The 26928-nt window shown below is 40.7% G+C and overlaps 1 protein-coding gene across 1 annotated transcript in view; it reads left to right on the top strand.

Annotated features, from left to right (window-relative positions):
* cep85l (centrosomal protein 85, like) overlaps positions 1-26928 on the top strand; it is a 317796-nt gene that overhangs the window by 270178 nt on the left and 20690 nt on the right. The window contains exons 5-8 of the mRNA XM_059981465.1: positions 4942-5050; positions 9320-9508; positions 11140-11292; positions 23839-23993. Of these exons, the coding sequence (XP_059837448.1) occupies positions 4942-5050; positions 9320-9508; positions 11140-11292; positions 23839-23993 (606 nt within the window). The remainder of the gene's footprint in view (positions 1-4941; positions 5051-9319; positions 9509-11139; positions 11293-23838; positions 23994-26928) is intronic.

Raw genomic sequence — 26928 nt, 5'->3', positions numbered from 1 at the left:
CAATTGGCAACTAAATATTCCTGGATTTTGTTGCTTCAGGTGTGATAGAATTGGAGGGACAAGAGGGGGAGGTGTAGCGTTGCTTGTCAGAGAAAATATTACAGCGGTGCTCTGGCAGGATAGATAAGAGGGCTCGTCTAGGGAGACTATGTGGGTGGAATTGAGGAATGGGAAAGGTGTAATAACACTTATAGGGGTGTATTATAGACCACCTAATGGGGAGCAATAATTGGAAGAGCAAATTTGCAAGGAGATAACAGATAGTTGTAGTAAGCACAGGATTGTGATTGTGGGAGACTTTAATTTTCAACACATAGACTGGAAAGCCCATACTGTAAAAGGGATGGATGGTTTGGAGTTTGTAAAATGTGTGCAGGATAGTTTTTTGCATCAGTACATAAAGGTACCAACTAGAGTAGGGGCAGTGTTGGATCTTCTGTTAGGGAATGAAATAGGTTAGGTGACGGAGGTATGTGTTGGGGAACACTTCAGGTCCAGTGATCACAATGCCATTAGTTTCAATATAATTATGGAGAAGGATAGGACTGGACCCAGGGTTGAGATTTTTGATTGGAGAAAGGCTAACTTTGAGGAGATGTGAAAGGATTTCGAAGGATTGGATTGAGACAATTTGTTTTATGGGAAGGATATAATAGAGAAATGGAGGTCATTTAAAGGTGAAAATTTCAGGGTACAGAATCTTTATGTTCCTGTTAGGTTGAAAGGAAAGGTAAAAAATTTGAGAGAGCCATGGTTTTCAAGGGATATTGGAAACTTGGTTAGGAAAAAGAGAAATATCTACAATAAATATAGGCAGCATGGAGTAAATGAATTGCTTGAGGAATATAACGAATGTAAGAAGAATTGTAAGAAAGAAATTAGAAAACCTAAAAGAAGATACAAAGTTGCTTTGGCAAGTAAGGTGAAAATAAATCTGAAGTGTTTCTACAGTTATATTAATAGCAAAAGGATAGTGAGGGATAAAATTGTTCCCTTAGAGAATCAGGGTGTACATCTATGTGTGGAGCCGAAAGAGATGGGGGAGATTTTGAACAATTTCTTTTCTTTGGTATTCACTAAGGAGAAGGATATTGTATTGTGTAAGGTAAGGGAAACAAGTAGGGAAGTTATGGAAACTATGATGATTAAAGTGTAGGAAGTACTGGCGCTTTTAAGGAACATAAAAGTGGATAAATCTCCAGATCCTGACAGGATATTCCCTAGGACCTTGTGGGAAGTTAGTGTAGAAATAGCAGGGGCTCTGACAGAAATATTTCAAATGTCATTAGAAACGAGGATGATGCCGGAGGATTGGCATATTGCTCATGTGGTTCCATTGTTTAAAAAGGGTTCTAAGAGTAAACCTAGCAATTATAGGGCTGTCACTTTGACGTCAGTGGTGGGTAAGTTATTGGAAAGTATTCTTAGAGATGGTATATGTAATTTTCTGGATAGACAGGGCCTGATTAGGAACAGTCGACATGGATTTGTGCATGGAAGGTCATGTTTGACAAATCTTATTGAATTTTTTGAAGAGGTTACGAGGAAAGTTGAGGGTAAAGCAGTGGATGTTGTCTATATGGACTTCAGTAAGGCCTTTGACAAGGTTCCACATGGAAGGTTAGTTAGGAAGGTTCAATCGTTAGGTACTAATATTGAAGTAGTAAAATGTATTCAACAGTGGCTGGATGGGAGATGCCAGAGGGTAGTGGTGGATAACTGTTTGTCAGGTTGGAGGCCGGTGACTAGTGGTGTGCCTCAGGGATCTGTACTGGGTCCAATGTTGTTTGTCATATACATTAATGATCTGGATGATGGGGTGGTAAATTGGATTAGTAAGTATGCAGATGATACTAAGGTTGGTGGCGTTGTGGATAATGAAGTAGGTTTTCAAATCTTGCAGAGAGATTTAGGCCAGTTAGAAGAGTGGGCTGAAAAATGGCAGATGGAGTTTAATGCTGATAAGTGTGAGGTGCTCATTTTGGTAGGAATAATCCAAATAGGACATACATGGTAAATGGTAGTGTATTGAAGAATGCAGTAAAACAGAGTGATCTAGGAATAATGGTGCATAGTTCCCGGAAGGTGGAATCTCATGTGGATAGGGTGGTGAAGAAAGCTTTTGGTATGTTGGCCTTTATAAATCAGAGCATTGAGTATAGGAGTTGGGATGAAATGTTAAAATTGTACAAGGCATTTGTAAGGCCGAATTTGGAGTATTGTGTACAGTTCTGGTCACCGAATTATAGGAAAGATGTCAACAAAATGGAGAGAGTACAGAGGAGATTTACTAGAATGTTACCTGGGTTTCAGCACCTAAATTACAGAGAAAGGTTGAACAAGTTAGGTCTTTTTTCTTTGTAGCGTAGAAGGTTGAGGGGGGACTTGATAGAGGTATTTAGAATTATGAGGGGGATAGATAGAGTTGATGTGGATAGGCTTTTTCCATTGAGAGTAGGGGAAATTCAAACAAGAGGACATGAGTTAAAAGTTAGGGGGCAAAAGTTTAAGGGTACCACGAGGGGGAATTTCTTTACTCAGAGAGTGGTAGCTGTGTGGAACGAGCTTCCAGTAGAATTGGTAGAGGCAGGTTCGATATTGTCATTTAAAATAAAATTGGATAGGTATATGAACAGGAAAGGAATGGAGGGTTATGGGCTGAGTGCGGGCCAGTGGGACTAGGTGAGAGTAAGCGTTCAGCACGGACTAGAAGGGCCAAGATAGCCTGTTTCCGTGCTGTAATTGTTATATGGTTATAATCGCTTTGAGCATTTCAAATTCTCAAGGTGCCTCTGTGAAATTCCTCACTTGTATGAATGCACTTACTGCATATACTGTAGCTCCTCAAGTGACTGAAGAATGTCTCGTTCCACAGTTGCTCTCTCTGAACAGGTGCACATTTACGCAAATTAGGCTCTGCACAGACTAAACATTATTTCTGGTTTCTTCTGTGATATATTACCAAGATCTAAACTGCATTTTAGGTAATTTTTTGGGGGCAGAATGTTGTATTGAAGAGGTTGGTGTTGAGTGCCATTGTCAAGTTATAGCATGGAGGTGGTCCATAGGGTTTTGTGGCAAGATACGGAAGTAACTACTGCGCAGGTTGGGACTCGGTCAGATTCAAAGTCAGGACCATTTGCCTCAAAGTCCAATCTGATACCACTACGCTACTGGCTGATGGTGTAGCAATGTTTTAATAATTACAATCTTTTAAGATGCTTGTAACATTCACTTTAGACATTCATCTCATAATTTTATTATGAAAAAGAAGCATTGAAAGATGTGATCTGTTAATATTTCCTCCGCGTTTCCTATGTTTGGAATTGTTTATTTTGATTTCCACATATTTCACACCAATTTTTATATCCCTGTAAATATTATCGCAATTCTCTGAAAATATGGATATAAGATCCCACTTTTCTCTCTGTATCTCATAACTGTATGACCAGATTCAGCATTTACAAGTTTGTAGATGATACCACTGTAGTGAGCCACACTTCAATGAGTTGGAGTACAGGAAGGAGATAGAGTGCTTTGTGACATGATGTCATGGCAACACTTACCTCAGTCAGCAAAACACAGGAGTTGCTTATTGACTTCAGAAAGGTGGGTGGTGCACTTGCTCATGTCTGACTCCAATGTGTTGAAAGCTCCATGTTCTTAGCTAGGAACATCACCAAATGCCTGTCCTGATCCAACACAGACAAGAAAGCTCACCAACATCTCTACTTCCTCACGAAGCTAAAGAAACTTGGCATGTCCCTGTGGATCCTTACCAATCCCTATTGATGTGCCACAGAAACGCATCTGTCTGGATGCATAGTGGCTTGGTATGGCAACTGATCTTCCTGTGATCACAAGAAACTGCAGAAAGTTGTGGGCACAGTTCTGCACATCGCAGGAACCGACGTTCCCTCTTTGGACTCTGTCTATAATTCTCCCTGCCTCAATAATGCAGCCAACATAATCGAAGCCCTCACCCACCCTGGACATTGTCTCTTCTTCCCTCTCCCACTGAGCAGCAGATACAAAAGCATGTAAGTGTGTACCACCAGTGTCAAGAACAACTTCTATCCCACTGTTATCAGCCTCCTAAATGGACATCTCGTATGATAAGACGGATCATTGACCTCACAATCTACCTCATTATGATCTAGCACTTTATTGTTTACCTACACTGCACTCTTTCAGTAGTTTTTACACTTTATTTTGCGTTGTTATTGTTTTAACTTATCTAGCTCAATCTAACTGTATATTATTTGATCTGCGTAAGCAATACGCAAGACAACTTTTTTGGGAATTTGCAGGCCATTTTACACAGCTTTGGGTTAAGTTTTGTTTTATTATTATCTAAGTATTCCTTGAGCCAATCTCAAATTCTTCTGAGGTTTCTGGATTTCTTTTAAATCTCGGGAAGCAAATGATAGGAGTTGTATTAAAAAAATAGTTTTGCTTTTTGCAGTCCTAAAACAGTTCAATTGATCGAACAGTTTGCTTTGTCCGTCTTTCATCTTTCATCATCTGGACCCATGAATGGCCTTCTTGGTCAGGCCCAGGAGCAAGCCCACCAGTTGGTCCTCCAGGCGACGCGCTCCCTTCTGTTCTGGGTGTCCATATATCAGAAGACGCACAGTGCAGTACCTTTGGATTCTGATAGATTTTATTTGCTTTACTTTTGCCTTCATTGTAGTTCCAGTAAAAGTACTAGAATTGGTTTTGCCTGTTATTAGAAACTGAGATGACATGGCTAAACGTTATGCTGTTCGCATAGGTTGCCTTGCCTATAAATACACTGGATGTATGAAGCAGCAAAGAAGAGGATCCAGAGAAATTTATATACTTGAGAGAAATAACGACAGGAAAAACATATATGGTTTGTTTGGAGGCCCATGAGTAAACTTAATACTAAAAGAACTTGATTGACTCTTTTTATTTTAGCCAGGAGCAGCAAATCTTCCAGCTTCAGCGAAAAATACAAGAAAATGAATTACAAGTACAAAAGGCATTTTTGGAGCATGTCGACCCTGTACTCTTGCTGAAAACACAGGTAATTCTGAATACCATGGTGCTAGTACAATGTATTGCCCTTTATATGCATTTCTATATAACTCTGGGTAGAAATTGGAACAGGTCCTGGATGCATGAAGCACACAGAATGGAATTGAATTTGTAGTAATGTATGCTCAATGAGCATTTTTTTAATATACAAAACTACAAAATTTCACAAAATATGAACATCAAGTACTTACAAGATTGTGAACAAATTCAAATTAAAATATGATTATTACTGTCTATAAAACAGTTAATACCGAGGGGGGTGTCCTCACCGTTTCAGGAAATCCCTCACTGTACCCATCGTGATTGCTTGCTCCCTCTCCAGGGACACCCGGGCACGAAACATACCCCTGGAAGAGGGGCAGGAGGAGCACTCGGCTGTCCGCTGCCTGGACCTGTGAATGGCCTTCTTGGCCAGGCCCAGGAGCAAGCCCAGCAGTTAGTCCTCCGAGTGACCCGCCCCCTTCTGTTCTGGGCGTCCATATATCAGGAGTGTGGGGGTGAAGTGCACCCAAAACAAAAAGAGCAGCCCCTTTAGATATTCAGATAGGGGCTTCATACTCTTACACTACATATAAACACGGTAAACAATATACAATATAGCAGTTCTACAAACATGAAAAAATCTACTGGTAGTGGAAATCCAAGGCACCACACACAAAATGCTGGAGGAAATCAACAGGCCAGGCAGCGTCGATGGAAATGAATAAACCGTTAGTGTTTCAGGCTAAGACCCTTCATCAGGACTGGAATAAATTAATGGACGTCAGAGTAAGAAGAGGGAGGAGGACCGGAAGGAGTACAAGATGGTAGGAGAAATTGGGAAAGGGGCAGGGGGTGAAGTAAAGAGCTAGGAAATGGATTGGTGAAAAAGATAAAGGGCTGGAGGAAGGGGAGTCTGATAGGAGAGGACAGAAGATCATGGAAGAAAGGGAACGAGGAAGAGCACCCAATTGGCGGGGTGGGGGGGGGGAGCAGTGATGGACAGGCAAAGATAAAAGGTGAGAGAGGGAAACAGGAATGGGGGATGGTGAGCGGGGGCAATTACCAGAGTTCGAGAAATCGATGTTCATGTTATCAGGTTGGAGGCTACCCAGACAAAATATAAGGTGTTGCTCTTCCACCCTGAGTGTGGCCTCATCGGTAGAGGAAGCCATGGACTACCATGTTGGAATGGGAATGGGAAGTAAGCAGTTATGTTGTATCTTGATTACATTCAGAAGAGGATATAAAATCCAACCATTTCTATTAAACATGTACAGTGAATAGATTCAAAGTGACATTTCAGCTTTGTGATGATACGGGATCATTGGCTTGGAATGTTAATGCTCTCTACACATATAGTCTGAACTGAATATTTCTCCACCTGCCCACTCACCTCTTCTCTGACCTCCAATCAGGGCCCCAAGCAGTCCTTCCAGGTGAGGCAGTACGTCATCTATTGTATCTGGTGCTCCTGGTGTAGCTTCCCTCTGCATTTCTGAGACCTGATCTATTGTAAACAGGGGGACAGCTTTGTCAAGCAACTCTGCCCATTTGCCAAAAGCGGAATTTTCTGGTGGCTAATCATTTTAATATCTTTCCCCATTTATGCTCCAACATGTCAGTCCATGGCAACCACTTTTGCCACGATGAGCTCACTCTCAAGGTTGGAGGAGCAATACCTCATATTCTGTTATATACCTCATATTCCTCCAGCCTGATGGCATGAATGTCTATTTTGTCTTCTAGTATTTCTCCCCTCCCCCTTCCCTCATTCTATTCCCCACTCTGACCTCTTCTTCTCAGCTGCCTATCACCTCCTCCTCCTCTCTCTCCCATGGTCCACTCTCCTCTCCTATTAAATTCCTTCTTCTCCAGCCCTTTACCTTTCCCACCCACCTGGCTCCACCTATCAGCCTCTAGCGATCCTCCTTCTGCTCCCCCCACCTTTTTATACTGGCATCTTCCCCCTTTTTTCCAGTCCTGAAGAAGGGTCTCAGCACGTAACATTGACTGTTTATTCATTTCCATAGATGTTGCCTGACCTGCTGAATTCCTCCGGCGTTTTGTGCATGTTGCAATGGATTTCCAGCATCTGCAGAATCTCTTGTGTTTCTGAGCTGAATATTTCTATTTTTGTTTAACGATATTCTTGAGAGCTACCTTGCCCTTACTAGCCTATTTATAATATGTAAGATAGCCTAGAGGGTCCTAGAAACAGGAGTTCCCTTGACTCTGTGTGGTGAACTACATATACCTGTCTGGACTCGCCCCCTGCTGACTGCTCCTGTGGCTTCTCCCACAGACCCCGGCATAAAGGCGATTAAGGCCTGAACCTGGCCCTCAGTCTCCAGGATGTAGCATGGTGGTCAATTGCTGCTTGTTTTTTCTTCCAGTCAATAAAAGCCAATATCTCACCTCATGTCTCAGAGAGTTATTGATGGTGCATCACCCTGATTCTTTGCAATGCTATTAAAAATAATCTTTGTCAGAGATTTCCAATCAGGCATCTTCTCAAGATGCAGCTTGAACCCATGGATAAGTAATAACCTACTGGTGATTAATTACACCTTTATTCATTTATCTATCAATCTCATCTATTTTCTATCAGAGTGCTTTATTTTCTTGACCAATTCATTTATTATCAACCATCCAGCTTTTTAGACTTGCCTTAGCAATAGCAAATGTTCCTCTCAGAAAAAAGATTGTGTGTTCAAACTCCATTACAGAGGCTTGAGTGGTGATCAAGTCAACTCAAGTCATCAAGTCAAGTTTATTGTCATTTAACTATATATGTGTATACTGTCAAACAAGACCACATTTCTCTGGATGGAAGTGTAAACCACAATAGTACATATAACACACAGCAACTTAGCTAAGTGAGAATGAAATCTACGGATGAATTCCACATAAGTTAACAAAGCAAAGTGCATAAATTAAAGCAACACACACAAAATTCTGGAGGAACTCAGCAGGCCAGACAGCATCTATGGAAAAATATACAGTCGACATTTCGTGCCAAGCCTCGTCGGCAGGACTTAAATTATATTGTAAGGTACAGAACAGGTTAACCCAGGGACACTTTGAAAGTGATGCAGCAGGGAATTCAGAAGCCTAATGATCTGAGGGTAGAAACGGTTTCTCATCCTGACCGTTCTTGTTTTTATGCATCGCCGTCTCCTGCCCAATGGACAAAGTCCAAGAGGATGCTGGATGGATGGGTGGGATCCTTAGTAATATAAAGGGCCTCACATATGCAGCACTCCTGATAAATGTCCCAAATGGATGTTAAGGAGACCCCTCTGATCCTCTCAGCCATTCTCACAGTCCTTTGTACAGAATTCTGGTCCGATGCTCAGCTACTCCCATACCAGGTGGAGATGCAACTTGAGAGATGGAATTGCCTACAGGAAATGTGTGCAGGGGGAGATATAATCTTTTCATGAGAAGTTGCAGAATACTATAGTTCTGCTTAAAACAAATGATAACAAAAGGAAAGATAATTTTGACTTTCTGTGCACTAACCTTTAGCCACATCCATTATTTATAATTATGACTGCTCTTTAAAAGCACCTCAGCAGCCATGAAGTGGATACTCCCAGGGCATCGATGTAGTAAAAGTTACTTTGACCTTTTCTATATCCTTCCATGGTGTCAGTTTTTTTGCATGGGCCTCTCAATATCATAGGTTTGAAGAGCTAATCAAGGGAGCATTCAAAAAGTTGACAGCAAAGTTTGGCTGCAACTGAGCTGAAAGGTTGTAAAGATTAGCTTTTTTGTCACGTGTACATCAAAACGTGCAGTGAATGTGTCATTTAGCATTAATGACCGACACAGTCCGCGGATTGTGCTGGGGTGGAATTGGAAGTGTCACTGCGCTTTGGGCACCAAAGTAACATGTCCACAACTCACTGACCCTAATCATACACCCTTGGAGTATGGGAGGTATCTGGAGCACATGAAGATAACCATGTTGTTATAGGGAAATTGTATCAACTCATTAAAGATAGCGGCAGAAATCAAACCATGATCGGCGTTCACTGGCGCTGTAAAGAGATTGTGCTAACCACTACACTACCGAGCCACCCTGAATGGTGGATGTCTGAACAACTATCTCCAGAGAAATACACACAAGTTAGTCTACACTAAAATTGTACCCCTTTGTTCCATTGAAATTAAATGTGTAAGGTGTCGAGACTTGTATCTTCAACAAGATGGGATGTAATGAAATAACCAAGGTACCAGAATTTCCAATAAACATTGCAATATTTTTCTTTAGCAGCTTCAGCCTCCTTGTGAGAATGTGAGACATTCACAGCTTACAGAAATGTCCAAAGTGGTTGACTGTGGAAAAAAGGATCTACAGCAAAGGCTGTCGGTTGCTGAACTTGAAATTGTACGTCTCAAAGAAAATCTCAAGAAAAATGCACAAAAATACATGGAAGATATGAAGAGAATTGAAGAGAAGGTAGAGAGTCTAAATGATGATTTATAGAACTAATACAGTGAAATGACAATTGTAGATAGTGCAAATAAACTTTAATATTCTTCTGAAGTTTTAGTAAATTTCAACCTTGGTGCCAAATATATTTCAGGACTTTTTCCCTTGAAAAATAATTGTATTCTTAATGATTATTAACAGTAAGATGTCAATGTGGCTGGATTTCAAAGAGAATAGTTGAAACTCCATATTGGCAACATTGTAAAATTGTGCATTGGACTCATTATTTTCAGAGCAGCGTTTTCACACAGAGGGACACATAGGGATGAGGTGAAGATTGTCATGTGAATTGGAGAAAGATAGAGATAAAAGAGGAACATTGCCAACTTCTGCAGGAGCTTAGATTATGGGCTGGCCATGGAGACAGATTACAGCAGTGTGATTGTGAAGGCATACAAGAATCTCATGGCAATGATTTTCCACAGCACTTGTCCTGTTCCATCCCAATTTGTATGGAAATTCAAACGGAAGTGCAGAGTAGCGTAGCTGGGTGACAGAGCTGGCAGACCTACTCCCTCACTACTCCAGCAGCCTAGCTTGAATCCTGACCTCTGGTGCCTTCTGTGTTCTTGTGCCTGTGGAGGCATTCTCCTGATGCACTGATTTTGAGTCTAGACCAACACAGCATGGATAGGAGCCCTCTGCCCAACCAGTCCCTGACGACCACAGTGCCCACCCAACTACTCCAAATTTCCTCTGTTCAGCCCCTTATCTCTCTCAGTCCCGCCCATCTATGTTCAAAGATTCAAAGTACACTTATTATCAGAGTATATATGCGATACACAACCCTGAGATTCGTCTTCCGACAGACAGCCATGCAATAAAGAAAGCCATGGATACTGTACAAAGAAAGACATCAAGACCCCAATGCACAAAGAACAAATTGCACAATATGGCAAAATAAAACAAGCAAGACACAGAACATAAAGCACCAAGCCACAAAGTCTTCGAAAGAGTCCATATTCAGTTTGGTTCTGTTCATCCCAACCCAGTTCGATATCTTACCTATCCAAATGCTCCTCTGTCATTGAGCACACCCAAGTTCTGCACACAAGCAATCAGAACAGTTACCCAGAATAAACTGTTTAAGTTGGTAAACTTCTTCATAACTATTGTAGTTCTTTGGTGTTCAGAAAGCGAGCACAGTTGGATTCAATGTTCACATCACCCCTTCCACTCTCCAGGTTGTGCAAATCAATGGCTGAAGTGGCTGAAGGTCATTATTTATTTAACTTATTTACTTACTGATAGAGTGCCGAGTGGGCCCTTCCGGCCCTTCGAGCCATGCTGCCTCAGCAAATCCTGACAACCCTGATTAACCCTAACCTATTCACAAGACAAATTACAATGAACATTTAACCTACCCAGTACATCTTTGGATTGTGGGAGAAAACCAGAGCAACTGGGGGAAACCCAAGTATTCCACGGGGAGGACAGACAGACTCCTTACGGAATGGCATGGCTGTTGAACTCCAAGCTCCAGAATGCCCAGAGCTGTAATAGAATTGTGGGGACTGCTATGTTACCATGGCACCACCAATCCAAATATTTCTGAAAAAAGACTGGTTTCTCATTAATTATTATTTAAAATGTTTCAGATGAAGGCACGAGAGAAGTATATTAGCAGCCTGAAAAAGAAGATGCAAAAGGAATCTGAGCAAAGTCATGAACGGCAACAGAGGATAGAAACTTTGGAGAAATATCTTGCAGACCTGCCCACCCTAGACGACTTTCAGAGCCAGAGCCAACAGGTAATTAGTACTTGAGATCATTCCTGGCAGATTTTCAGAATTTGGTCAAACATTATTAAGCACAAATGAACAAGCTGATAGCAAATACGCCATTAAACAGTTTATAGACAATAGGTGCAAAAGTAGACCATTCGGCCCTTCGAGCCTCCACTGCCATTTTGAGATCATTGCTGATCAATTACTATCAATACCCGGTTCCTGCTTTGTCCCCATATCCCTTGATTCCCCTATCCATAAGATACCTATCTAGCTCCTTCTTGCAAGCATCCAGAGAATTGGCCTCCACTACCTTCCAAGGCAGTGCATTCCAGACCCCCACAACTCTCTGGGAGAAGAAGTTTTTCCTTAACTCTGTCCTAAATGACCTACCCCTTATTCTCAAACCATGTCCTCTGGTACTGGACTCTCTCAGCATCTGGAACATATTTCCTGCCTCTATCTTGTCCAATCCCTTAATAATCTTATATGTTTCAATCAGATCCCCTCTCAATCTCCTTAATTCCAGCGTGTACAAGCCCAATCTCTCTAACCTCTCTTTGTAAGACAGTCCAGACATCCCAGGAATTAACCTTGTGAATCTACGCTGCACTTCCTCTACAGCCAGGATGTCCTTCCTTAACCCTGGAGACCAAAATTGTACACAATACTCCAGGTGTGGTCTCACCAGGGCCCTGTACAAATGCAAGAGGATTTCCTTGCTCTTGTACTCAATTCCCTTTGTAATAAAGGCCAACATTCCATTAGCCTTCTTCACTGCCTGCTGCACTTGCTCATTCACCTTCAGTGACTGATGAACAAGGACTCCTAGATCTCTTTGTATTTCTCCCTTACCTAACTCTACACCATTCAGATAATAATCTGCCTTCCTGTTCTTACTCCCAAAGTGGATAACCTCACACTTACTCACATTAAATGCCATCTGCCAAGTATCTGCCCACTCACCCAGCCTATCCAAGTTACCCTGAATTCTCCTAACATCCTCATCACGTCACACTGCCACCCAGCTTAGTATCATCAGCAAATTTACTGATGTTATTTTCTATGCCTTCATCCAAATCGTTAACGTAAATGGTAAACAGCAGTGGTCCCAATACCGAGCCCTGTGGCACCCCACTAGTCACCACCTGCCATTCCGAGAAACACCCATTCACCGCTACCCTTTGCTTTCTATCTGCCAACCAGTTTTCTATCCATGTCAATGCCTTCCCCCCAATGCCCTGAGCTTTGATTTTACCCACCAATCTTCTATGTGGGACCTTATCAAATGCCTTCTGAAAATCGAGGTATACTACATCCACTGGATCTCCCCCATCTAACTTCCTGGTTACATCCTCGAAATTTGGATGTTGAATATTTCTTTCCAAACAGGAGAAGCAATTAACATGTTTGCTGTGGGAAAATCTTGCATTGGCTGGGTCTACAATGGCCTACAGTGTTTGCCTATCCTGTGCATTGGCCTACCCTACCATATAACAGTAGGGTAGGTACTCGTACCTCCTGTATCGAATAAAGTAGCCACTGAGTGTATGTTCGTTGTCTTCTGCTGCTGTACCCCATCCACTTCAAGTTTCAATACACATTCAGAGATGACCATTTAAACATCACTGCTGTAATTCATGCCTGCTTGATTTACTTCCACCTTCCTGCCAGCTTGAACCAGTCTGGCCATTCTCCTCCGAACTCTCTCATTAACAAGACATTTTTGCCCACAGAACTGATACTCACTGAATGTTTTATTTTATTTATTCACCATTCCCTGTAAACTCTAGAGACAGATGTGCATAAGAATCCCAGGAGATTAGCAGTTACTCTGATACTGAAACCACCCCATCTGGCACCAACAGTCAAAATCACTTACATCACATTTCTTCCTCATTCTGATGTTTTGTCTGAACAACAGCTAAACTTCTTGACCGTGTCTGCATGTTTTGCTGTCTCATGATTGGCTGATCAGATATGTGCATTCATGAGCAGGTATACAGGTGTACCTAATAAAATGGCCACTCAGTGTAGACAACACTGGATTAAACTCTGGCCATTGATCCTATGAAGCGGTTTGACCAGCTACAGCATTATCACTGCTGCTGCCTCTCATTTAATAAAGGTAGAGCAAGGGGAAACCTAGCAAAGGAATACCAAGCATGAACTCTGAATTGAAACTAAAGGAGATTGCAGCAAAAAGGAGACACATCTTCTCAAAACTGGTCAAGATGGTCCCCTCTGTCCATGTCCAATACTGATCTGTTTACAGATCCATTTTCTCCCATCACAGGATCCATCTTTCTGAGCTCCCCAAGATCTCCCAGGATCGCTGGCATGTCACACTCCTGAAAACCCCAGGCCTGCTTTATGCTTCTTCCAGGATGATTATCTTCGCACAGCGATCATCTCCAGCCTCAAGACCAGCAACCTATGCTACTAACCTCCCCTATCCACCAGCTCCCATCCCCCCATCACTGACTCGCACTCTACCCCCACCACTCACCCATTCTCCCCACACACTGATAGGGAATCTGCTGGAAAAGATAGCTAAAACTATGCTGAAGTATTTCTTCCCACACCCATTGCCTTTCACACCACAGAAAATCAGCCCTCATTACAGCTGGGCATGTTAACTTGTTTCTGTCTCCACAAAAGTTCTCGGAATTATTCAGTGTTTACAGAACTTTCACTATTATTGTACATTATTTTTAAGATTTTCTGATATATTATAGCTCCAATGTTGAAAAAGTTCTGCCAACAGAGATCTCAGAGGAAAAAATGAATGATTCAGCTGAACTAGTAAATCATTATCAGTACTTGTTGGTAGAATCATGTAATCATATAAAAGTAGAGCACAGAACCAGACCCTTTGGCCCACCTAGTTCATGCTGAACCATTTAAACTGCCTACTCCCATCAACCTGCACCGGAACCATAGCTCTCCATATCCCTACCATCTTTGTACCAATCCAAACATCTCTTAAACATTAAAATGGAGCCTATCATTAAGCTGGCAACTCATTCCACACTCTCACAAAGCTCTGAGTAAAGGAGTTTCCCTTCATTCCCTTTAAACTTTTTACCATTCCCCTTTAACCTATGATCTCTAGTTGTTATCCCACACAACCTCGGTAAAAAATTAACCTGCTTGCATATACCTTATCTATATCCCTCATGGTTTTAGAAACACAGAAACATAGAAAAGCTACAGCACAATACAGACCCTTCAGCCCACAAAGCTGTGCTGAACATGTCCTTACCTTAGAAATTACCTATGATTATCCATAGCCCTCTATTTTTCTAAGCTGCATGTACCTATTCAGGAGATTCTTAAAAGACCCTATCGTACCGACCTCCACCACCATTGCCGGCAGCCCATCTCACGCACTCACTACTCTCTGAGTAAAAAACTTACCCCTGACATCTCCTCTGTGCCTACTTCGAAGCACCTTAAAACTGTGCCCTCTCATGATAGCCATTTCAGCCCTGGGAAAAAGTCTCTGACTATCCACACAATCAACATCCCTCATCATCTTATACACCTCTAACAGGTTACCTCTCATCCTCCGTCACTCCAAGGAGAAATGGTCAACATCCTTGTACATTTTAACTGTACTCTTTCAATCTTATTTACACTTCCCTGCAAGTAGGTGATTAAAACAGCACACAATACCCTAAATTAGGTCTCAACAATGTCTTACACAAATTCAACACAACATTGCACCTCCTGTACTCAACACTTTGATTTATGAAGGCCAATGTGCCAAAAAGCTTTCTTTATGACCCTATCTACCTGTGATAGCGCTTTCAATGAATAATGAATCTGTATTCCCAGATCTCTTTGTTCCTCAGTGACCTATCGTTCACTGTGTAAGACCTACCCTGGTTGGTCCTGCCAAAGTGGACCACCTCCCACTTGTCTGCATTAAATTCCATCTGCCATTTTTCATCCCATCTTTTCCAGCTGGCCCAGATCCCACTGCAATCTCCGATAATCTTCCTCGCTGTCCACTATGACCCAATCTTGGTGTCATCTGCAAATTTGTTGATCCAGTTAATCACAGTATCATCCAGGTAACTGATACATATGACAACAATGGACCTAGCACCAATCCCTGCAGTATACCACTAGTCACAGGCCTCCAGTCAGATAGCCAACCATCTACTACCACTTTCTGACTTCTCCCACAAAGCCAATATCTAATCAAATTTAGTACCTCATCTTGAATGCCAAGGGACTGAACCTTTTTGACCAATCTCCCATGCAGGAACTTGTCAATTAGCTTGCTAAAGTCCACGTAGACAGCATCCACTGCCTTGCCTTCACCACTTTTTGGCAGCTTCCTATAGTTTCCTATTTTATGTTTAGAGCCTTTGTTAAACAATGGAATAACACTAGCTATCCTCTAATCCTCCGGCACCTCACCTGTCACTAAGGATAATTTAAATATGCCTGCTAGGGTCCCAGCAATTTTTGCACTCTTGTCTCCTACAGGGTCCAAGGGAACAACTTGTCTGGACATAGGGATTTATCCACTCTAATTTGCCTCAGGACAGCAAACAACTCCTCCTCTGTAATCTGTTTTGGGTCCATGAACTTGATGCTGCTTTGCCTCACTTTGATTGGTTCTACGTCCATCTCCTGAGCAAATACAGATGCAAAAAAAAAAATCAATTTAAGATCTCCTCTCTCTTTTGACTTCACAAATGGATTACCAATCTGATCTTCCAGAAGACCAATTTTGACCCTTGCAGTCCTCTTGCTTTTAACATAGCCGTAGGGTCCTTTTGGATTCACCTTCACCTTGTCAACTCTATGCCTTCTATTAGCCCTGCCTCTCCCTGCTATGCAACTCATTTTTTTTCTTAACCAGGGCCTCAATATCTCTTGAAAAGCAAGGTTCTCTAAACCTGTTATCTTTACCCTTTATTCTGACAGGCATATACTCTGCACAAAACTTTATACAAGCTTTGTGTCTGTACTCGCTGGAATTTAGAAGGATGAGGAGAGGATCTCATTGAAACCTTTTTGAATGAAAGGTCTAGACAGAGTAGGTGTGGAAAGAATGTTTCCCCTGGTGGTGGAGTCTAGGACAAGGAGGCAGTAGCCTGTACTTGCTGGAGTTCAGAAGAGAGGGTAAACTAATTAAAGCCCATTGAATATTGAAAGGACCAGATAGAGTGGACCTGGTGATGATGTTTCCTATAGCTGCAAAAGGCACTGCCTGAGAATAGAAGGACATCCTTGTAGAACCAAGATGAAACAGAATTTCTTTAGCAAGTCTGTGGACTTCATTACCACAGATGGCTGAGGAGGCCAAGTCATCGGGTATATCAGAATACAGTTGAGAGGGATAATAAGTCAGCTGTGATGGAATGGCCAAGAGATTCCATTAATGGGTCAAGTGGCCTAGTTCTGTTCTTGAGTCTTAAGGCCTTATGGAAACAATTAACATTTTATGTTGAGGTTTCTTTATCAGCTTCTGTTTTCAACATCTTCTGTTTTTATTTCAAGTGTAAATTTTCATCGTTTTTGTTTGTCCTATCATATGCTTTCCGTTCTGGGGGCCTTCACAAGTGTCGTCGTGCTTTCATTATTTTTCATCTCTACCCAAACTGCTTCATTCACTCGGGTCATACCTCTCTGTTGTGTTAGAGCACAATTAGTAGACAGATTCTCTTCTCCATCTTTTCCTGATCTAAATGCCGGAGGCCCTTCAGTATTCAGATGTGATTGCAGTTTGCTTATCCTCATTAGTTACCCTCGACAAATCCGCTGCACTTTAAATGTTAAGTGTATCCATGTACAGAGCTTTGTTCTTTAATTACTTTTGTAGCCTTATCTACTGATATATTCTTCAATTGCTGGAAATGGTTCTCAATTTTAGCACATTGTCCATACTATTTGAAATTAAGTCAAACAGAATTTTAGAGAGCATTTTAACAATGAAAGTTCAAAAATTAAGAGTAATTTGACAGGAAAGAATTGCTCTGATTTTCATTAAATGAAAATAAATGTCATTTGTGATTTTGCATTATTTCTATCACAACCATATAAGTGGCAATAGAAATTATAAAAATATTTGAATTAAAAAGTGGGACTTCACATTGGCCAAGCATTTTAATTCCCATTCCGAATGTCGGTTCATGATTTCCTTTTGTGCCAAGATGAGGCCACGCTCAGGATGAAGAAGCAGCACCTTGTATCCTGTCTGGATATCCTCCAACCTGATGGCATGAATGTCGATTTCTCCTTCCGATCATTTAAAAAAAGCATTTCCTCTCCCTCCCATCTTCTCCTATTCCTCACTTTGACCTTTTACCTCTTCTCACATACCTATCACTTCCTCCCAGGTCTCCGCACCCCCACGGTCCACTCTACTCTCCTATCAGATTCCTTCCCTCCAGCCCCTCACCTTTCCTAACCTGACTTCACCTCTCACCTTCTAGCCAGCTTCCTCCCCTTCCCATCCCTACCTTTTCATTCTGGCATCTTCCCCCCTTTTCAGCCCTGAAGAAGGGTCTTACTTAGCCCAAAACATTAACTGTTTGTTCGCTTCCATAGATGCTGCCCGACCTGCTGAATTCCTCCAGCATTTTGTGTGTGTTGCTCTGGATTGCCAGCATCTGCAGACTTCCTTGTATTTTTGAAATTATATATTCCCAGCCCTCAAAGGAATTGGTCTTTTGAAACTAGAGCTATTGCAAAATACATTATGTACAAATTGAACCATTCTGATGTGAAATAGGGTCTTTCTTACTAATTATGACATTTTCATTTCTCACACACATACGTGTATGCTATACTTCAAGAAGCACGCATTTCTACAGAAAAACAATGAAGCGATTAGTCTTGTATTTCTGATTTGACATTAGATGAAGGGAGTGAATCTGTGGAACTTTGTGCAACATGCTATTCAGATTCAATGAGATACAACTTTTATATTCATTTCTCTCTCTGAAAGGTGGAAATAATCAAATTGAGCTTTGGGCAGCTATCAGTAGATTCTAATTAATTTCTTGATGTGAATTATTTCAAAGAATCATTTGTGGAATGCTTTATTACCATAGTTATACACATCTTTACATCACCACCTTTCATCTGTAGAATTATGCAAATTAATTTGCAAGTACAAACAACTCCACAATTTCTCTTGCAATTCTAATAAGGTCCCTTTTGAGTAAATAAAACATCAGTACAATATATTAAAGACAAGAGCACTGGAAATCCAGAGCAACACACACAAAATGCCTGAGGAACCCAGCAGGTCAGGCAGCATCTATGGAGATGAATGAACAGTCAATGTTTTGGGCTACCCCTTCTTCAGGACTTCAGTACAATATTACTTTATACTGTGATGCTAAGCACAGCTTCAATGCCATATTTATGTTTGCTGATGACATCACAGTCATAAGCTGAATTAAAGGTTGTGACAAATTAGCATATAGGAGTGAGATTGAAAATCTGGCTGAGTGGTGCCATAACACCAACCTCTCACTCAATGTCAGTAAGATGAAGGAACTGATTATTTTCTTCAAAAGGAGGAAATTGGAGGTCCAGTAACCAGTCTCCTTGAGGGATCAGAGGTGGGGAGGGTCAGCAACTTTAAATTCCTTGGTGTTATCCTTTCAGAGGACCTGCCCTGGGCCCAGCATGTAAGTTCAACAGTGAAACCGCAACAGTGCCCTACTTCCTTAGGAGTTTACAAATATTTGGCATGACATCTAAAATTTTGACAAACTTCAATAGATGAGTGGTGGACAATATATTGAGTGGGGCTGCATCACAGCCTGGTATGGAAACACCATTGCCCTTGAACAGAAAATCCTACAAAAAGTAATGGATACGGCCCAGATCATCACAGGTAAAGCCCTCCCCACTATTGAGCACATTAACACAGAGCATTGTTGTAGGAAAGCAGCATCCATCATCAAGGACCCCTACCACCCAGTTCACGCTCTCTTCTTGCTGCTATCATGAGGAAGAAGATACAAGATCCTCAGGACTCACACCACCAGGTTCAGCCACAGTTATAACCACTCAACCATCTGACTCTTGAACCAAAGGGGGTAACCACTCAACTTCACTTGCCCCATCATTGAATTGTTCTCACAACCAATGGACTCACTTTCAAGGACTCTTCATCTCATGTTCTCAATATTTATCACAATTATTTATTATTTTTTAATTCTTTCTTTTTGTGTTTGTTGTCTTTGCACATTCTCTGTGTGTCTAGTTGGTTTGGAATTTTGATGACATATCCTGTATGTACTTCGATAATAAATTTACTTTGAGCTTTGAACTTGAAATCAAACGTAAGTACAAAATTACTTAAAGTCAGCTAAATTTAAACTAATTTAATTTGTTTCTTTTATGTAAAGACTTTACTGAGTACTCAAGTAGCTTGGTGTTGTGTTTTCAAAATCTCCTATGTTAGGTGAATTACTATTAGTAGAACTTCACAACTTCTGAACCACTGTAAAGAATACTTAATATAAATCACAGTGATGCACCATCAATAACTCACACTGAGACGTAAGGCGAGATATTGGCTTTTATTGACTGGAAGAAGGAACCAGGAGTGAGTGTCCATCATACTATGTCCTGGAGACTGAGGCCGAGCGTCAGGCCTCAGATCGCCTTTATACGGGGGCCTGTGGGAGGAGCCACAGGAGCAGTCAGCAGGGGGCGTGTCCAGACAGGCACATAGTTCACCACACACAGCTTCCATCATACATAGAAAATGGAGCAGTACAACACAGAAACAGGCTCTTCAGCCCACTATTTTCTGCTGAACCAATTTAAATTAGTAATCAAATAGCAAATGAAACTAACCTATCTACCGACATAATGCCCACATCTTTCCACTTCCCTCACATTCAGGTACCTATCTAAAAGTTTAGAACATAGAACCATACAGCACAGGAATGAAGTAGTTATAGGTTTACTCATTAAATTAATTAAAAAATCTAAATACTTTTTTATTCATATGGCAGCATTAATAGTAGGAAAGACTCACTTAGTTTGAACTGCGATGGAGAGTGGACGAAGCTGCTGAAACTTGATCAACACGGAAAAATCTCCAGCAAATGCAGATTTCTCTGGTTTGTGCTGGAAGTTGATGACAGGCTCTGATCACTGCAACTGCCGTATACAAAGGAAAGACTAATCCTAGTCACCACCATCTGAAGAAAGATCTCCCACAGATGTGACCTTTATTGCAATTTAATTTAGTTGAGCATGATGCCCTAAATGAAAACCACTTAACACTAAGAATGTGAGCGGATCTGGAATGTGATACGTTGTCTCATAACCAATATGATCTTTGAAAGTTCAACCGAAATGATATGATGACTTCAATGAATTAGGGGATTTGTGTTGTGCATTAGGGCCTTTTTTAATGCTGGGGGGGAGGGAGGTATCTTGTAGGAGAAATTAAAACAAAATTCTATAATTATTGAGAAACAATGCAGAATAAGCCCTTCTGGCCCATGGAGCTGCCCAACCCAGCGACCCCCAATTTAATCCTAGCCTAATCACAGGGCAATTTACAATGACCAATTAATCTACCAACTGGTAAGCCTTTGGACTGTGGGAGGAAACCACTTGGAGCACCCAGAGGAAACCCATACAGTCATGGGAGAACATACAAGCTCCTTACAGACAGCATCTAAAGTTGCTGAAAGCTCTAGCATATTTGGCAGGGAATACAATTTTAATAAACACACCATAAGAGATTCTGTAGATGCTGAAAATCCAGAGTAATGCACACAAAATGCTGGAGCAACACAACAGATCAGGTAACATCTGTGGAGAGAAATAAACAGTTGATATTTTGGGTTGTGATGCTTCGTCAAGAAGAGGTCAGAAGCCAGAATTAAGAAGGTAGGGGGAGGGAGAGGGGAAGGACTATAAGCTGGCAGGTGAGGGAGAAGCTTTTTGGGTGTGGTTAAGGGAGAGGTTGCAAGAAACTGAGAAGAACCACTCCCAACTTCGTACTTCATTCTCCACCAGTCCCCCCCCCACCCCTTCACCTGGTCTCTCTATCATTTGCCAGCTTGTACTCCTCCTTCTTCCCTCACATCCTGACTTCTCCCCCTTTCCTGTCCTGTGATGGGTCTCAGTTCAAAACATCGACTGTTTGTTCCCCTCCATACATGCCACCTGACCTGCTGAGTTCCTGCGGTATTTTTTTGTGTGTTGCAATTTTGGTAATGTTATTGAGTGGATGCATGCGAGATATTCAAACGTTTGAGAATGTAGATGGGGTGGCACAGTAGGGTAGTGGTTAGCACAACACTTTACAGTACAGGTGACTTGGGTTCAATTCCTGATGCTGCCTGTAAGGATTTTGTACGTTCTCCCCGTGACTGCGTGGGTTTGCTCTGGGTGCTCCTGTTTCCTCCCACCATCCAAAGACATACCGGTTGGTAGGTTAATTGCCCGTTGTAAATTGTCCCGTGATTAGGTTCAGGTTAAATTGGGGGATTACAGGGCAACATAGCTGTAAGGATCGGAAGGGCTTATTCCATGCTATAATCTTAATAAATAAAATTGCACTGATCCCCAGAAACTCATGTTCTTTGGCATGTGTATAGTTGAGGAACAAAGAGGATCAATTCAGGATAGAATGCAGTAATAATATTCTGGATAACAGAGGGTAGAGCATGGGAAGCTGTTGAGGAGAGTATTGGAAGTGTTAAAACAGTGACAAGGGAAGGGGTAGGGATGAAGATAATTGGCATAGGCAGCTAGTTTTATTAAGGAGGATGTGATGACCTTCACATCAACATAGACATCAAAAGAAGAATAGAGATGGCAAAAGACACCTTTGCCAGAATGAAGAGTTTACTGACCAACACTAAAACTAGGCACGACAACCCTCCTCAGAGTATTGAAACGTTGCGTTTATGCATTTATGTTATAAGGCTCAGAATGTTGGACAATATCTAGTAACATGAGGAGATGAATTGAAACAGCAGAGATGTGGTTTTTGAGGATGCAAAGAATATCATGGACGAAATGAATATCTAATGAGGATGTCTTGAACAGAGCAAGCACAAAAAGAGAAATAATGTATGAGATCATGAAAAGACAACGTAACTTCATTGGACATGTGATTAGGAAAGAGGAGTTAGAATGCACGGTAATTATGGGAAAGATTAAGGTCGTACATAGGGCCCATATGTCCAAGGATAAATTAGCTCGTTTTTACTCTCATATAAGTCCTATTTGTGATAGATGTCATTCTGAAATTGCGTCTTTAACTCATATGTTTTGGTCGTGTTCATTTTTGGAGAAATATTGGAAAGATATTTTTGATATTATTTCTGCAGTTTTGAATATCGATTTACAACCTCATCCTATTACCGCAATTTTTGGTTTACCAATGTTAGACTCACTGCATTTATCTTCTTCAGCCCGTCGAATGATTGCATTTCTAACTCTGATGGCTAGACGATCTATATTGTTGAATTGGAAAGAAATTGATCCTCCCACTGTATTTAATTGGTTCTCTCAAACTATGCTATGTTTAAATTTAGAAAAAATTAGAAGTGGTACTTTTGAGACTTCTATTAAATTTGAAAAGTTATGGAGACCATTTATTCAACATTTTCATATGATGTAACATGACCCTGTGCCAAGTTCATTTGATTTCCCAGCTTTTAGCTTATGTATTTTGAGAGGACCGGAAGTGACGGCATTGATGAATACTTATTTTTGTGAGATATTATAAACAGCCCCCCTTCTTTTTTTTTCTTTTCCTTCTCTTTTTTTTGTTTCTTTTTTTTATTACTTATTAGTTATAGTTATTAGATTAGCTAGTTTTGCATTATAAATTTTTTTTTGTTTTTTTTCTTTCCTTTTTCTGTTTTCTTTATATTATACATTGTGAAATATTTAGATTTATTATGTCCATACATATATCTTATGGCTTAGGTCTTGGTAAACTCATATATATTGTAACTATTATGTATGTTTTTTTTCATATTAATGGAATGTGTATGTTGGTAATTTTTTTATCATTATATCATTTGTATTCTGTCCATATTACTAATACTAATAAAAAGATTTAGAAAGAAAGAAAGAAAGGGAAAGATTGAAGGGAAGAAAGCAAGAGGAAGGCAAAGACAAATGATGATGGAGACAGCAGCCAGAGAACTGGAAATGAATACCAATAAATTGATCCACTTGACCCAAAACAGGAGTGTGTGGGTCATGGCAGTCAAAGCTCAGACTGGGCATGGCACCTGATAATGATGATAATGATATACAATATCAGCTGATATGGCAATCAGGATTTGTGAATGTATTTTATCAAGGGAGCAGTAAGTGGGCAACAAGGCTGTTATGAGATCCAACACTGGGTTGTGACTGCAGAATAACCTCATTATGAGCAAGTGGAAAAGCATCTGTGACTGCTAAATGGTCACTCTAAATCCAGGTGACAAAGGTTTTTTGTGTAAGATGCATTAGTTCATAGTATGATGTAATATCATTCTGTACAATACTTGAATATTTTTGTCTGTACTGACTGAAACACTCCTGTTGTTGACACTCCAGCTTACAATCCTGGAAGAGAAAAATGAACAATTTCAGAGTGCCTTCAAAGATTTTGAGAGAAAACTAGGAGAAAATCGGGTCCTTTGCAGAGAGAAGGAGGTCCTTCTGGAAAACTTGAAAAAAAGGGAGAAGGAATTGGTCACTACTGTGCAAAGGTAATAATTCATCAGATAACTGTTTTCTGCCTTTGCGTGCTCTAATTTGTCCTTGCATTCTAGAGACGAGAGGACAAAAATCTAGGTAGCAATTGTAGTGAAATGCTTAAGGAGTGCTGCATTTTTAGAGATAAAATCCTTCAAATGAATTGTCAAACTGAGGCATTGTTGCTCTCGTAAATAAATGGTCCATGGCATTACATTGAAGACAGAGTCATGGAGCACTGTAGCACAGAAACAGGCCCTTCAGCCCATTTCCGTGCTGAATTATTTTTCTATCTAGTCCCATCGATTTGCATCTGAACCTTAGCCCTCCATGCCCCTCTCAGCCATGTACTGTACTTATCCAAACTTTTCTTCAATCTAACCCTCATCCACCACTTCCATTGGTAGTTGGTTGCACACTCTTATGACCCTCTGAATGAAGAAGTTTCCCCTCATGTTCCCCTTAAACATTTCACATTTCAGCTTTAACCCATGACCTCTAGTTCTAGCCTCACCCAACTTTAGTGGAAAAATCCTGCTCGCATTTACCCTATCTATATCCCTCATAATTTTGTATACCTTATCAAATTTCCCCACATTCTTCTACATTCCAGGGAATAAAAGTCCTGACCTATTAAACCTTTCCTTATAACTCAGATTCTCAAGTCCAGTCAACATTCTTATAAATTTTCTCCATCATTGGGCACATGAACCCCAATTCACTCAACTCAACACTGAACTGATCACCAAACACAACCTATGGATTCTTTTTAAGGACTTATGTTCTCAGTATTACTTATTATCACTAATAATACTTACTATTATTACTATCTTTTTTTTAAGTTTGAATAGTTTACCTTTGCTTGCACATTGGCTGTTTGTCAGTCTTTGTGTGTAGTTCTTCATTGATCCTATTGTATTTTTGTTCTACTGTGAATGCATCTCAGCATGGTATATATTGGCATATACATCCTTTAATACTATACTTACTTTGAACTCTGAGTTATTAATAATACACACATATTCAGCTGAGATGTTGTTAAGCATTAGTCTCAGTTCTGTCTACCAATGAAACCTCCACACACTTCGCACCTCACCACATTACATTTTCAGTGTGCTTTGCAGCAAGAACAGTTTATAAAAATATGACTTTCTCACAAATTCACTGATTACTGAAGATTAGGCCTGGGCAAGATCACAAGAGAGCGCACGTTGTTGGGGAGAAGGAACCACCAACAGTGTCATCTTCTCCAGACCCGGATACTGCCGAATAGTTTGGATGGGTGGGATGTGCTCCTCAATGCAACCAGCTAGAGCAAATGCTAAGGCTGGCATCTGAAATCTAGAGGATTGCAACTGAGCAAAGAGTGTGCCAGACTGATGCCATCACAACTTGGGATTCTTGCCAGAGCCATGGTCCTGAAGGCCTCTTCCTCAATTTCAGGATTTAAGCATCCAAGTTATTCTCTGAAGTTACAGTCAGTTTCTAATTGATGAGATAATTATTTTGCTGACCTTGCAATCACAGCATCTGGGCCAATAATACTATGCTGTATCAAGACACCTTACCCCGTACAAACTTCATGTTCAAAGCAAGAAATAAAGACCCCATCAACACAACGCAGACCCCATCACCTTATTTCTTGCTTTGCACATTAAATGTACAAAAATAGGGGGCAAAATGTCACAGATTTGATTCAGCAAGAATTATTTTATCTGCAGCTGTGTTGATTTATTCCACTGCCCACCATAATCATTTGAGCTTTCTCCTCTATTCCCAAAATAAAATCTTGTGTGGTTACTCAGCCTTGTAGAAAAAGCAGCATTTACTGATTATATATAATCATTTTTCTTTGCTCCCTAGATGCTGTGCTTTATAGGGTTTGTATGTTCCAGTTCACAGGCATAGAACAATACAGTTTGGACACAGGCACTTGGACCAAATGAGTCCATGCTAACCGTTGAGCCCACCCAGCTGGTCGTCACAATTTCTTGTGCTCGGTCCATATTTCTCTGTGAATGGTAGGGCACTACAGGATGTAATGGAACAGAGGAACCTTGGAGAACAAGTTTATGGAAAGTGGAGTCACAGGTAGTGAGAATGGTAAAAAGGGTATTTAGTATGCTGGCCTTCAAGTCAGGGCATTGAATATAGGAGCTGGAACAATATGTTACAATTGTACAAGTCATTAGTGAGGCTGCATTTGGTATGCAGTACTAAAGTTCAAAGTAAATTTATTATGAAAGGATATATATTGTACCATATACTACCTTGAGTTCCTGTTCAGGGCCATTGCTTTCTTGTCAAATTTACTTGAGGAATGTCCTAACGCTATTATAACAACTTTATTTTAATTTTTTAAAACATCTTCTGTAGGCATAGGGTGGAAGACTGGCCACCCATTTGATTTCAATCATTAAAAAATACATTTTAAGGTGGCAATTTCTCTTTTATCTTTAAAGAACTGCACACACCATATGTTGATGTAAGCGTGTTGAATTGAACGGTGTGAATTACAGAAGATTTCAATGCACAAAACATCTTCCATATCTCGCTGTTTATTTGTGATGGCAAAAAATAGTATCTAATCACAATTGATTTTGAGAACCATGTGACTATTGCAACCCTGCACACTTTGAACTTCTCCTGTCCATGTAATAAATATACGGTCAGCTCATGGTTGTGTTACATAATGAGCTCCAAGACTTTGATCTTTTTGTTAAAAGAAATGAGTACAATGCAACAAATACTGCTTTTGGATAATGGATGAGAGAAGTGTGTGCTTAAAAGTGACAAGTCTTCTGTCCTGACACCAGTAAAGTGTTGCTGTGAATGCTAAGGGCAGCCTCATGTGGCTTTATGGAATTGGGAATATGGGGAAAAATTCAGCAGGTCACATAGGAAAAGGAATAAATAAAATTTCAAGTCAGTTTCAAGTCAATGCCTTTG

This window comes from Hypanus sabinus, chromosome 10 (genome assembly GCF_030144855.1).
Source record: "Hypanus sabinus isolate sHypSab1 chromosome 10, sHypSab1.hap1, whole genome shotgun sequence".
NCBI lineage: Eukaryota > Metazoa > Chordata > Chondrichthyes > Myliobatiformes > Dasyatidae > Hypanus > Hypanus sabinus.
The sequence above is the reverse complement of the archived record's forward strand: the minus strand, read 5'-3'. Positions and strand labels throughout refer to the sequence as shown.